General features: G+C 41.5%; 1 protein-coding gene across 2 annotated transcripts in view; it reads right to left on the bottom strand.

Moving 5' to 3' along the window:
* The window catches only part of PDE7B (phosphodiesterase 7B), a 290,956-nt gene that overhangs the window by 48,092 nt on the left and 227,934 nt on the right, over positions 1 to 14,930 (bottom strand). For both annotated transcript variants that reach the window (XM_060239898.1, XM_060239890.1), the window contains 2 exons: positions 13,453 to 13,536; positions 45 to 196 (listed from right to left, as the gene is read on the bottom strand). In XM_060239898.1, coding sequence (XP_060095881.1) covers positions 45 to 196; positions 13,453 to 13,536 — 236 coding nt within the window. The remainder of the gene's footprint in view (positions 1 to 44; positions 197 to 13,452; positions 13,537 to 14,930) is intronic.

The raw sequence follows: 14,930 nt of genomic DNA, 5'->3' as shown, positions 1-14,930 counted from the left end.
GAATAGTAAATTTTTTAAAAGCTCTAAATTCATATACTTCTTACCCTTGCTTGACCAAGGTAGTCTTCATCCAGCAGATACAATGAAGTTTGTGGTATGATCCCACGCAAAAGCCTGGATGCATGGAAGTATCTCTGAAAGCTTAACAGTCTCTTTACCTTTTTCTTTGTGCTAATTTCCCCTGAGTAAATGGTATCTGTTGAAAAACAATTGGTACAAAGAACTTCACTAAACCAACAAGCTAGAACTCAGTGAAGGTCATCTTGTGGTTGATGCATTTTTAAAGCACAAACATTGTGGTTCTTTTCTCCAACCCAAGAGAAAACAAATGCATTTTTAACACTGCATTTAGTTGCTTCGAGGAAAATGATAAAACAAATGATACGTTCTGGAATACACAGAACATCTAAGCATGGGTGCTTTCACATTTTTGATAGAAAAACTGAATCTAGGAATAAAGACATTTATGTTTAACCTCATGATATTTCAGTGAAAACCTAAATACAAATATGGTTGAGAACAACCCAAGAACAACCTGGGCCAACAACCACCAGTAATATTTGTTGGATATAATTAGCAGAGTAAAGCAACGCAGCATACATGTGTAATTAGCTCTAAGAAAACTAGTATAAAATAGGTAAGGGTTACATGGGGGAGAAAACAATAACGGTCTAACTAACTGGTCTTCATCTTGTGGTCTGTACTCTTGCTCAGTGAGATGAGAAAATAATACAGTTTACCCCAAAGCCCCACCCCTCCTGTGTATGTGACAAACAGCATGCATCCCAACCAATTTATCAATCAGCCAACTGAAAAACTGCAACAAAAGTATGTGAAACCAGAGAGCTCACGGGTATGAGTAAGGTATATAACTTAGAACACTATATGAGAGCTTTAACTAATACATATATGGAAAACAAAAACAAAAGGCTGACCCTTTCAAGAGAAGCTAAGGACAAATAGAAGTGTGGAGCTGTGCTTGATCCTTGGAGATAAGCAGAGCAGTGCCAAATTGAATTGTATCCCTTGATGAGCTGCCTGAAGAAGGATTCTCTGAAAGTGGATGGAAGCAGCAGTCCAGTTGCAGCCACACCAGTTTGGGAACTGCAATCAAACCTGCATTGGTGAAATGGACTTTAGGAAGTCCTACAAATGAAGAAAAACATTGTATATTGTAAAATGGACTGTAAAATAATTGCAAATTAATATGTGAAAAATACTGTGGCTTAAAATTTTGTTTTCAATATATGTAGTACTTGTTAAAGCTCTCACGGAGTGTTCTAAGTTATATACCTAACTGATAACAGCTCATCTCATTAAGAATAACACCTTTTCTCTGGGGGAAATATGTGCCTGAAACCTAATTGGTTATAAGCTAATTGGCTAAGAATTAGCATGCATAAACAAGCAGGTTGACTCTTTCATGACTGGAGTGACATATCCCAATAATATTTTACAGAATTTTGTGCTAGGAAATGTTACATAATTCCCCATTACATCTCCATGGTGGGATTAATGCAATATTACCTTTTGCACATGCAAAGAGAAGCTAAACTAAATTTCAAACATTATATAACATTGTCACAAACAGGGGACCAGGGAGGGTCTCTACAGGCTGCCACCACTCAGGTATGCGTCTGTCTGGGAGGGCCAGAGCACCCACTCAAACCCTCTGTCTTCCTTCTCAGTAAACACCTTCCTATGTGACTGCAGATGCATGAGGACACAGGCAGTATAACAATAATAAATTTATTGTAAGTACTCAACAAACAAGTGAGTTTTAATTATTAGTATAACAGTGAAAAAGGGAAAAACTGTATATGTGATACAAAGAAAATAAAAGCCCTGACACAACTAACTACATGTTTCCTCCTTCTGCTTCCAACTCACTTTTCTTTGGATAAGGGAACTCTCCTGCTGCAGCCTCTCTTCAGCTCAGCCTTTAAAGAGAACACTCCTCCTTCTCTAGCTATCTACGGTCACCAGTCCCTGCCCCTGGCCAGCTGGTATCTGAAGAAGTGAGCAAATTTTGTCAGTACATTGGGTCAGCCCTCAACAATCCATTTGGACAACACAGTCAGGCATTACCCAACACAGTGTTAAACATATGCTCATGTGTATAGAAATGTATTGATTTTTTAATTAGAGTATTGCCATAGCAAAATGTTTATGTCTCCCTAGATACTCATGTCTTGAAATAGATATTTATGCTCCTGTTATTATGGATGCCTCAAATTTAAGCTGCCTTCCACACAGGGATGAAATTTTGTGTCTTCCTTGTTCCTGGCGTGGCTACAGATAAAGTACAGCAGCAACCGAGCTTTCACCTGGCATGTTTCCCCACAGTTTCCCTGCCCCAATCCACCAGAAGTGGCCATTCCCACCCTCCCCTGGGACACTACGGCTTTAGAAAAAAAAAATAATTAAAAAGACTAAGTCTCTAGCCCTTCCCCTTGAGAAGATTTGTGTTTCCCTCTATATCTGCAGGGGGAGATGACAGAGGCTTTCATTTTTTAAAAAGCGAGTCTCTAGTGCTGTCCCCACTACACTTACTGTTGCAGCAGTACATTGATATAATGATATTCTACTGCCTATTTTAAAAAGTATATATAAAGTCTTCTAGTGGCCAGTTAGGGTTGCCAAGTCCAATTTAAGAAATATCTGGGGACTTTGGGGGTGGAGCCAGGAGACATTGGGGTGGAGCCAAGATCAAGGCTGTGACAAGCATAACTGAACTCCAAAGGGAGTTCTGGCCATCACATTTAAAGGGACGGACCCCCTGGTCCAATCGTTTTGAAACTTGAAGGATATTTTGGGGAGAGGCACTAGATGCTGTACTGAAAATTTGGTGCCTCTACCTCAAAAAACAGCCCCCCCAGAGCCCCAGATACCCGTGGATCAATTCTCCATTATTTTCTATGGGAATAAATCTCCATAGGGAATAACAGAGTTCCACGGAGACATTTCCCTCCCCTCCCCCCGCTTTCTGACGACCCTGAAGTGGGGGGAGGGCCTCCAAACTGGGGGATCCCCTGCCCCCACCTGGGGATTGGCAGCCCTATGGCCAGTGGAGGAAATGGCTGTCGTGTTGGCCAGAAAATCCAGTTTTTCTTACCAACATAGCAGCCAATCAGTCATTGCTGCAATTATTCCCAAAACTCGAGAGCAAAGCAGGTTTGTGAAAATCAGAGAAAAGTCAGGGAAACTGCCAGAGATTCATGAATGCACCATGCTACTACAGGAAAGCAGTGTGTGTGTGTGTGTGGGGGGCTGCTTCCCAAAAACACTGAACTCAGAGCAGATAATCCATGCAGAAAACATCTAAAATGGCTTTATGTTCCTCATGTCCAACATAAATCTGTAGCTGAATTCTAAAGCGGCTAGATATCGTCCTTGCCCCACAATTCCATTTGCCTGTCACCATTCAATAGAGTGGTGAGGAAAAAACCCGAGGGAAATAGGTGCCATGGCATAACTTCAGGTGTAAACTCATTGTGACATCATTGCATCAGTGCAACAGTCTAGGACTCCACCAAAATTCTATGGCAAGACCACAGAATTTTGGGAGAATCCTAGAGTGTCATAATGATGTCACTTCCATGTTTGTGCCACAAGTGACATTATGGCATCACTGCAACACCCAGGGCTTTTTTCTGTGGGAACATGGCAGAACACAGTTCTGGAACTTCTTTGGGGAAACAAAATTCTCAAAAAATGTTTACAAGTTCATGAGTACAAACATGTGTGTTTCTCCTTTATTTCCCTTTTGAGAGTTCTGGCACCTCTTTTTCTAGAAAAAAAGCTCTCACAACACCCATTTGCTTCTTGCCATCTCCTAAACTTCCCAATGATTGCCAGCATTTTGCTAGCAACCCTTATGAATTCACTGGTGTAGGCTGCAGTGATAAGGTCACTTTCCTGGGAGTAAATTGCATGGCAGAATATGGGAAATATTTTTGATAGACCTTTGCACATTGTTTCTTTAATTCACTAGTTCTAGAAGGCCACAAAATCATAGCTGTAAAAGTAATTCTAATGCAGAGTGACATTTTATTTATTTTTTTCTTGGATATTTTTAATGCTGTCTCTCCAGTTAACCTGTGCATACAGAATGCCACAGTACACAGTTAATTTAAGATTGAAAGTCTTCAGTTAGGAACTTACTCTTGATCTGAAGCTTTATAAAAGGATAATTGTTTAAAAATGTGGCCATTACAGAGTTAGTGAAAGGAAATAGCCCTTGTTCCCGTTTAAGGAAAATGAACATAACCTGTAAAAACAGAAAACCCAACTTTTAATTTATCATCTTAATGGTCCTTTCACTTTTTTTCCTCTCTTCCTTGTGTCATTCAGAATGTATCCTCAGTGTTACCATCAATACACCCTCTTCCTTGGAACAGAAGGTCAGGTAACAAACTTAGCAACTTATCACACAAAAATTTGTTTTAAAGGAAATTTACATATTTAGTAAAACTCATGGCTTGAATGGTGAGATGTAATGATGTAAAACATTTAGATTATAAACTATCCTTTACTGTGGTTGCAAAACCATCACTGAGATATTGCTTTATAGAATAGATATATATCTCAACATTAGTTTTGTTATTTTGTGGGGAGAGCAGACCCCCACCCCCACCAAAAATTAAATGAAGATTTATGACTTGTTACAGCAAAAATGTTTAAGTCTTGTGGCAGTTTAAATAAAACCAGTGCCTGTTTCTTCAGATGCCACAAGTATGTGTGCAACTTGGAGAGACCTACTCCTTCATCTTCACCCAATCAAATCTCTAGAATGCACATACAATTTTGGTTTAAAAATATCTAAGATTAAATCCTGGATGACTGATGGTTTACTGTGAAACAGCTTGGCCTTCAGAACAGCCCTTTTAGGACTGATGAGTGGCCAGGAGGATTACTGTTTGGTACAGATTATTTGGTGGCAGCTTGGAACTTCCTCTCCATACTTTTCCACTTAATAGAGTAGGGTTACACATGTCCTCTTGTTTGGGTTGGAAGGTTAGGAATATTCCTAGTTAATAACAATTATTAGCTTAAATAGTAGGAGTATTTAAAATGAGATTTGTCATAGAGATAACTTGTTTGAAGTAGTCATTTGGGAAATACGTCCTTTTTTTGCTTTTCAAAATATGGCAACCCTAGAGTACAGGGTTTGTTGCATACGGTTGTCATCACCCAGGTCCCAGTGGGGGATCCCCAGTTTTGGGGGCTCCTCTCCACCGCAGACCAGCTGGTTGGTGGAGGAAGCTTCTGTCCTATACAGTGATAACCGTGATCCATGCAACCGTCACCTCAAGATTGGACTACTGTAATGCCCTCTACATGGGGCTGCCCCTGTCTCAAACCCGGAAACTGCAGCTAGTGCAGGATGCGGCAACCAGGCTGTTACTGGGGCTCCCCAAGTGGGAGCACATACAGCCAGGGCTGCGGAAACTGCATTGGCTGACAATAGTATACTGGATTTGCTACAAGGTGCTGGTTATTACCTTTAATATTTGGCTGAGGACTTGCTTACTTTAGGGACCGTCTCTCCCCACACATTCCCCAGAGGGTACTTAGATCTGGGACGAAAAATCTATTAGCGATCCCTGGGCCGAGGGAGGCTAGACTACAGTCCACCAGAGAGCAGGCCTTCTCCATTGCTGCTCCCTATTGGTGGAATCAACTACCAGAAGAAGCTAAGACCTTGCAGGACCTCGCCCAGTTCTGCAAGGCCTGTAAGACAACTCTATTCTGGCAGGCTGTTAATTTGACATTGAAGGATTTATATGGGGTGACTGAGATACATCAAATATAGATTGAATGCTATCTAGGGTTGCCAAGTCCAATTAAAGAAAAATCTGGGGACTTTGGGGGCGGAGCCAGGAGACTTTGGGGTGGAGCCAAGAACAAGGATGTGACAAGCATAATTGAACTCCAAGGGAGTTCTTGCCATCACATTTAAAGAGACAGCACACCTTTTAAAATGCCTTTCTTCCATAGGAAATAATTAAGGATAGGGGCACCATATTTTGGGGCTCATAGAATCGGACCCTCTGGTCCAATCGTTTTGAAACTTGGGGGGTATTTTGGGGAGAGGCACTAGATGCTATACTAAAAATTTGGTGCCTCTACCTCAAAAAATAGCCCCCCCAGAGCCCCCAATACCCACTGATCAATTTCCTATTATTCCCTATGGGAATCGTTCTCCATAGGGAATAATAGAGTGCCTAGTAGACATTTCCCTCCCCCACGCTTTCTAAAGGGGGGGAGGGCCTCCAAACTAGGGAATCCCCTGCCCCCTCCCTCTCACACACACACACACTTACCAGATCTTCCTCCGGACAACTCTACTTCCTGTGAAAACGAAAGCAAAGAAAGGGAGGGGCCGTTCTCAGAAGCCCTTTCTGCTTCCTGCTTCCTGCCCAGCCTTAAAGGGGCAGACATTTTGCAAATGGCTCAGGAGCTCTACAACATGAAGCCTAAAGGTATGTTCTCCCCCCCCTCCACCCCCCACCCCCGCTTCCAGAGTTTTGAAGAGCGGGAGAGGAGGCTGCGAACCCAGAAGTCTCCCGCCAGAGCGGGAGGTTTGGGAAGCCTAATGCTATCTGAAGCAAGAAAATATCAGATACAATTAGCACCAGACTGTTTTAAGAACATAAGAACATAAGAACATAAGAGAAGCCATGTTGGATCAGGCCAACGGCCCATCAAGTCCAACACTCTGTGTCACACAGTGGCAAAAAATGTTATATACACACATACACTGTGGCTAATAGCCACTGGTGGACCTGTGCTCCATACACTGTGGCTAATAGCCACTGATGGACCTGTGCTCCATATTTTTATCTAAACCCCTCTTGAAGGTGGCTATACTTGTGGCCGCCACCACCTCCTGTGGCAGTGAATTCCACATGTTAATCACCCTTTGGGTGAAGAAGTACTTCCTTTTATCCGTCTTAACCTGTCTGCTCAGCAATTTCATCGAATGCCCACGAGTTCTTGTATTGTGAGAAAGGGAGAAAAGTACTTCTTTCTCTACTTTCTCCATTCCATGCATTATCTTGTAAACCTCTATCATGTCACGCCGCAGTCGACGTTTCTCCAAGCTAAAGAGTCCCAAGCGTTTCAACCTTTCTTCATAGGGAAAGTGCTCCAGCCCTTTAATCATTCTAGTTGCCCTTCTCTGCACCTTCTCTAAAGCTATAATATCCTTTTTGAGGTGCGGCGACCAGAACTGCACACAGTACTCCAAATGAGACCGCACCATCGATTTATACAGGGGCATTATGATACTGGCTGATTTGTTTTCAATTCCCTTCCTAATAATTCCCAGCATGGCATTGGCCTTTTTTATTGCAAACGCACACTGTCTTGACACTTTCAGTGAGTTATCTATCATGACCCCAAGATCTCTCTCTTGATCAGTCTCTGCCAGTTCACACCCCATCAACTTGTATTTGTAGCTGGGATTCTTAGCCCCAATGTGCATTACTTTGCACTTGGCCACATTGAACCGCATCTGCCACGTTGACGCCCACTCACCCAGCCTCAACAGATCCCTTTGGAGTTCCTCACAATCCTCTCTGGTTCTCACCACCCTGAACAATTTAGTGTCATCCGCAAACTTGGCCACTTCACTGCTCACTCCGAACTCTAAATCATTTATGAACAAGTTAAAAAGCATGGGACCCAGTACCGAGCCCTGCGGCACCCCACTGCTTACCGTCCTCCACTGCGAAGACTGCCCATTTATACTCACTCTCTGCTTCCTATTACTCAGCCAGTTTTTGATCCACAAGAGGACCTGTCCTTTTACTCCATGATTCTCAAGCTTTCTAAGGAGCCTTTGATGAGGAACTTTATCAAAAGCTTTCTGGAAGTCAAGGTAAACAACATCTATCGGGTCTCCTTTGTCCACATGTTTGTTCACCCCCTCAAAGAAATGCAACAGGTTAGTGAGGCAAGATCTTCCCTTGCAGAACCCATGCTGAGTCTTCCTCAATAACCCGTGTTCATCAATGTGCCTACTCATTCTGTCCTTGATAATGGTTTCTACCAACTTTCCCGGTATTGAAGTCAGACTGACTGGCCTGTAGTTTCCCGGATCTCCTCTGGAACCTTTTTTAAAGATGGGGGTGACATTTGCTACCTTCCAGTCCTCAGGAATGGAGGCAGATTTCAATGAAAGATTACAGATTTTTGTTAGAAGATCCACAAGTTCAACTTTGAGTTCCTTCAGAACTCTCGGATGTATGCCATCCGGACCCGGTGACTTATTAGTTTTTAATTTGTCTATCAGTTGTAGGACCTCCTCATTTGTCACCTCAATCTGACTCAGGTCTTTCAACACCCCTTCCAAAATTAGTGGTTCTGGGGCGGGCAAAAAGTTCTCGTCTTCTACAGTGAAGACGGAGGCAAAAAATTCATTTAGCTTTTCAGCCATTTCCCTATCCTCCTTCAGTAATCCTTTTACCCCATGGTCATCCAAGGGCCCCACTGCCTCCCTGGCTGGTTTCCTACTTCTAATATATTTGAAGAAAGTTTTATTGTTGGTCTTTATGTTTTTTGCAATATGCTCCTCATAGTCCCTTTTTGCCTGCCTGATCACAGTCTTGCATTTGATTTGCCACAGCCTGTGTTCCCTTTTACTAATCTCACTTGGACTGGTTTTCCACCGCTTAAAGGAGTCCTTCTTACCTTTTACAGCTTCCGTTACTTTATTTGTTAACCACGCAGGCCTTTTCTTATGCCTGTTTGTGCCTTTCCTAACTTGTGGTATGTATTTTATCTGAGCTTCTAGGATTATAGTTTTAAATAGCGTCCAAGCTTTCTCAAGGGTTTTGACCGTATGTACCTTTCCTTTCAGTTTCTTCCTCACATGCCTCCTCATCTCAGTGTATTTACCCCTTTTAAAGTTAAACGTGGTTGTGGTGGTCTTTTTGGACAACTCCCTATTTATACAAACGGTGAAATCAATAACATTATGGTCACTGCTCCCAAGCGGCGCAATCACTTTTACATCTCTCACCAAGTCTTGGGCATTACTTAGGACCAAATCCAGGATCGCCCCAACCCTGGTAGGTTCTGAGACCATCTGCTCCATAGCACAGTCATTGAGAGCATCAAGAAACTCAATCTCTTTCTCTCGACCAGAACACATATTGACCCAATCAATCTGCGGGTAGTTAAAATCACCTATTACAACACAGTTTTTACGTTTAGCCGCTATCTTTAAGCCTTCCATCATATTATAATCGTCCTCTCTCTTTTGATTTGGTGGGCGATAACAAACTCCCATAGTTAAATTTCCTTTTGGGCCCTCTATTTCAACCCAAAGCATTTCTAAAAGTGAATCTAATTCTCTGATCTCAGCCTTACTGGACCGTATATCCTCTCTGACATACAGAGCCACCCCACCTCCAACCCTTCCCTCCCTATCCTTCCGATATAGCTTATATCCAGGAATCACCGTGTCCCACTGATTCTCCTCATTCCACCAAGTTTCTGAAATTCCCACAATGTCTATGTTTTCTCCCAGCACTAAACATTCCAATTCACCAAACATTCCAATATTTTACTTGTTCTTAACCATTTTAATTGTTTAACTTGTCTTATTGTTTATCTGTTAAATTGTTCTTATTTTGCTGGTTGTGAGCCGCCCTGAGCCTGCTTCGGCGGGGAGGGTGGGATATAAATCCAATAAGCCTTAAGCCTTAAAACTTAAACTCACTGCCATTTGAAATTCTCTGACCATTATCATCAGCCGGGGGTGGGGGGTGCTTCTAGTGCTCCTTCTGTTTTGGGGATTTTTAATCAGGTGTTAAATATTATTGCTCATTTTGTGGTGAAAAACAAGATTGTGTTAGTGTGTGAGTCTAACTTGATGGTATGGCAACGTATCTAGAAATATGCTAGTGCCAAGTCACACAGGTGCCACAGAGCACCAAGATAACCCTGGTGCTGGCATGTCATCAGGGGTGAACTGGGAGATAAAAGGGGCTTAGTCAGTATCTAAAGCCTTCCCAACTTGCTCCCTGTCCCATGTACTGGTGCAACTGGGAAAACTCCAGTAGAAGAATGAAATAGGAGACTGAAAATACAGAGGTCCCAAGTAACCACAACAAAAATGCCTCTAAACCACAGTGCAACTAAGGACACAACTAAACCTGCAGCTAATCACAGCTTTCGTAAGCAGTACATCACAACCAGACAGGATACCTATCTCTCAGATGACAGGGCACACAGCTACATCTCTCTGGTCTCACATCAGGAACATACAGAACACAAGTGGGGAATCACACAATGGGCACTTTATACAAAAGGAAGCTAAGGAAAAGAATAATGCAGAATTGTTGCCTCAGTCTGTGAGTGCTGCAAATGATTCCCCATGCCCCTATATGTACCCGTTCTCTGTACTGTTTCAACAGCTCTTCCTCCCTAAACTGTTGGCATCTGTAAGTATGTGCAAAGCAGAAAGGGGGCCTGCTTGCAGGCAGCATATCACTGCAGTGGCAGAACCACACCAACAAAATGGGTTGCAGGAAAATTTTGTTGTGTGAAAATAATATAGGATGTGGGGCTTTCTCTGTTTTTCTGATGTGACAGTGGAGTAAATTAAGATTGTTCCTAAATCTAAGCTCCTGGTTGGGATAAAGCTTTTTGATGCTTAATAACAGTTGTAAACTGAATTGTTTCAGTTGTTTACTGAATTGTAAATGGGAGGTGGGGGGCACATCCAGGTCTCTTCACACTGTGCTGTGCTGTGATTCATGAATCCAGTGCAATTGCGCTGTATGGAATTCCCTCTTGATCCTAATTGCTGTGCTGTGCTGTGATTCACGAATCCAGTGCAACTGCGCTGTATGGAATTCCCTCTTGATCCTAATTAATGCAGTCAAGAAATGTGCTGCATCAGTCATTGACAGACTACATCATAGGGTAATGAAGGATAATTTTAATTGCCAAGCATGAGTCACTCAAAGGATCTGGTTCAGTGACTCACTAAACAACTTAAGTCAATCAGAGAATTAAATTATTGTTGCCTTACCAGTAAGAATCCTTTGGTAAAAGCCAAGCTAGGCTAAGCGCCAATAAAAGAAAAAGTGAATGAAGTAAATGTTCAATACTGGAACACTTGAAATTTACACTAGACACTGTACAGAGTGCCTTGTTATCTCCACAGATGGGGCTCTGTTTAGTTTATAAAATCCATGGCTCTTCCTCACAGAATAAAAAACTGTAAAACACTTGGAACGTTATATGGATGAATCATGCTCCAGAATCCCACAAATTTATGGAAGGAAAGTGACTTCATAAATGTTCTAGAACTACGGTAATCAGAATTCCTTCTAAAACTTCTTGGAATCTGGCACTAGAGATTTAATAGCACATTTAATCTACCTTATTTAACCTTCTTAGTCTCCCCCCCCACAACAAACACATATCAAATATCAGGAAGGTGCAAAGATTCTACATTTTTCTCTTAAGATTTAAAAGGGAAAAAAAAGACTAAGAGAAGCAAAAGCATATCCACCATCCACTATACAATGCTGCTAAAGCTGACTTCTATGGTCTCTTTACCCAGTTTAGTATCTAAAACTGCTACTATGAGAACTACCAGCATCTGGGGGGGGGGGGGGGTTAACCATAGGAAGGGCATGTTTGTTTTGATTAGTGCTGGCTTTTATATATTCAGGAGAGGCAGTAGCCATTTTTGTTTTTCTACCCTAATAGCCTCTGGTGTATCTAATTTGCAGTCAGTACTATCTAATCTGATTATATCTTCAGCACCTCCTGAAGTCCATTTCAAATGCTGGTAACTGCAGATCTGAGGCTTTTCCATCATACCTACAGCTTTTTCTGTCAGCCATTACAGAATGGCTCCCATGACTGTTCCATTATGGAAGGCATAATTTGCACAAACCACCTCCAAATCTAGATCCATGGACTGCCCAAGAATTCCATCCTCTGAAAACACTGTTCAAAGATCAGTTAAACAGCTTTATCATAGCCAATGACTGTTGTTTTGCTCAATCAACAGAAATGCTTCATACCAATAGAAAGCACCAGATTGTTTTTAATTGTTTAATTGTTTTAACTGTTTAATTAACATTTATTTTAATTGTTATTGTGATTTTATTGCGTACTGTGAGCCGCCCTGAGCCTGCTTTAGCGGGGAGGGCAGGATACAAATCTAATAAACTAACTAACACTGAAAGTCATGTTCCTACATTTATGGGAAGATACGCTGAAGAGGAATGTGCATGAGCTCTTATGCAACTGTATACTGTATTTTCCTATACTCATGCTTCATGTCAATAATGGAAAGCACAATAATAGGCACTAGAATGTGGCTGTAGGAAGATGAATGTTGGGAAGAGGTTTTTTAAAAAGTAGATCATAAGTGAAAGGTTAAGGTATGATGAACTGCAGAACATAAGAGCAAAGTTTGAGTTCAGTGGCATTTTTAAGACCAACAAAGTTTTATTCAAGCACACTTCTTCAGATACAGTGAAACAGAATTTCCTCAACCATGCAGAACATAAATGAACATACATCAAGGTTGCCAGCCCCCACTGAAGACGGGGGAAGTCCCCTCACAGGACTCACCCCCACTACCAATCAGCTGGCCAGCGGGAGGACTTTCCAGGGGGGGTAGGAGGAAAACCCAGGCTACACCACTGTCAATGTGGTGGCATTACCTCTGGCATATACTGGAAGTAATGTCATAACGTTGGTGATGTCCAGGTGACATTAGTATTTGGGCAAAAAATCTATGTTAGAAGCCAGTTTTACCATAGAGTTGTTGTCCAAATACTAGAATGTTGCTGGGATATGCCAGTATGATGACATCACTTCTGGTACATGCCAGAAATGATGCTGCTGGATCACCAGCAGGGCTTTCATTCTGGGGGAACACGGTGGAACAGAGTTCCGGAATCTCTTTCTGGAAACAAAAAATGCTGAGAACAAAAAATGTTTAAAAGTTAATGAGAGGCATCTGTGTGTTTCTCCTTCATTCCCTCTTGAGAGTTCCAGCACCTCTTTTTCCAGAAAAAAAAGCCCTGATCACCAGCAACATAACTTGGGTCTCCCTTCTGCTAAGTCCCCCCCATCCACCATCTGTTGCCAGGAGGGACCTGGCAAAATGTGTAGACGGTAGACCCAATGAAGACTAACAGATGATGGTTAAATTTCACCAGCATCCTGACTTTGCCTTACTTCAGCAGTAGCAATTACATTAAACAGTACTTAGGGTATTCATTGAGCATATATACACAGTGAAAACAAATGAAAAAAAGCATCTACAAAGTAAAAATAGAACATAATTAGTATGGACATGGAGTGTAGAAAATACTTCTTACTTTGTGTGTGTATGTAAGATAAATACAACTCCAATTGTCATCTTAATGTTCCCGTATTATCCTACTTCCCAAGCAGTGATGTACTTACTGTTGAGAAGACGGAAGTCTATAAATGGGTAGGAACCACGTCGTTCAGAGAGAACCCCTGTCTGATCTCTCAGCCGTGCATCTCCTGTAAAACATGAGAATCCAATAAATACTAGATATGCTAACTTTTTAAAAAGATACTAAATCGTATTGAAGAGTGAGATTAATATAATCAAAATGATCTGCCTAGAAATAATATTAAATCTGCTACATCAATTGATATTGAAAAGGTTAAGTGCAAGGTTACAGTATGATGAACTGAAAAATATAAGTGAACATGTGTATACCCAACAACGAATATTGAGTCAATAGTTTTCTGTGCCTTTAGATGTTCTTTTAAATAACATAAAGGAAGCACATGCTACATTGTCGTTAAAATGTCAAAAGTATTATTTTTAAAAATGATTTCCATAGAAAGTTTGGAATTTGTTTGAATACAACATTTAAGCTATACTTCCCCCTAATTAAATATCTACTAGTACTGGGACACAAAATTAACATGGGGTTCTTTTAAAATTTTGTTTATTAAATATAAGTCAAAAGGAACAAGTTAAACAAGGCATGTGAAATTTTCCCAGAAAGCACATACTGTGGTGGATAAGGATCCAGGTGAAGAATACAAATTAAAAGCAAAATGCACACAAGCAGAATCTACTGAAGTTCTGCAAGCAGGAGGCCACATTCCTACCTCTTCTTAATCGTAAATCTTACCTGCAAAATTCACATGCATTTTGGATTCCAACACATTTTCATAGATATTGTACAACAACAAATATTATTTAAATGAACCACAATGTTTGGAATTAGCTTTCTGTGGCCCCAGAACAGTTTAAGCTAGTCATGACTGACAGCACAATCCCAAGAACACTGTCCTGGGAACAAGCCCCATTGAATAGACTTGTAGAATTCTGAGTAGATCTGCTTAAAACCGCTCTCTGGCACTGCCATTGTAAGAATTCTTTCCTGAAAGTAAGTCTTTGTGGGGAAACGGGACTTGTGAGCACATACTTCTGTCTGGTGCTGATGAGAGGAAAATGCACAGCTGCCCTGGGCTTTGTGCAGAGCAAGGTTTCTCCCTCTCTCCCTCTCTGTCCTTCCCCGCTCATACCTTGTCTGGGTATCTTTGACTCCACCAGCTAACCAGTTTTCCTTTTAGGCATCCAGACTGAAGGTTAGAGCTCAGGCACCATAGGCTACTTTGTGGCTTAAAGGCATAGCTCCATGTTGGCTTCTCCCTCTTCTGTGCTGAATACTCACAAGGGACAACACAGTTATATAGCCTATTTCACACACAGTAAATAACACACTTTCAATCCAATTTTAATTCACTTTGCAACTGGATTTCGCTCTGTAAAATGGCAAAATCCACTTGCAAACAGTTGCTGGAGTGGATTGAATTGCATTATTTAGCATGTGTGAAAGTGCCCGTTATGCTGAACACTCTAGAGAAGTGGAGTTAAATCGCTATTCCCTCCCCTT

The sequence above is a fragment of the Heteronotia binoei genome, chromosome 1 (assembly GCF_032191835.1).
Source record: "Heteronotia binoei isolate CCM8104 ecotype False Entrance Well chromosome 1, APGP_CSIRO_Hbin_v1, whole genome shotgun sequence".
Classification (NCBI taxonomy): Eukaryota; Metazoa; Chordata; class Lepidosauria; order Squamata; family Gekkonidae; genus Heteronotia; species Heteronotia binoei.
The sequence above is the reverse complement of the archived record's forward strand: the minus strand, read 5'-3'. Positions and strand labels throughout refer to the sequence as shown.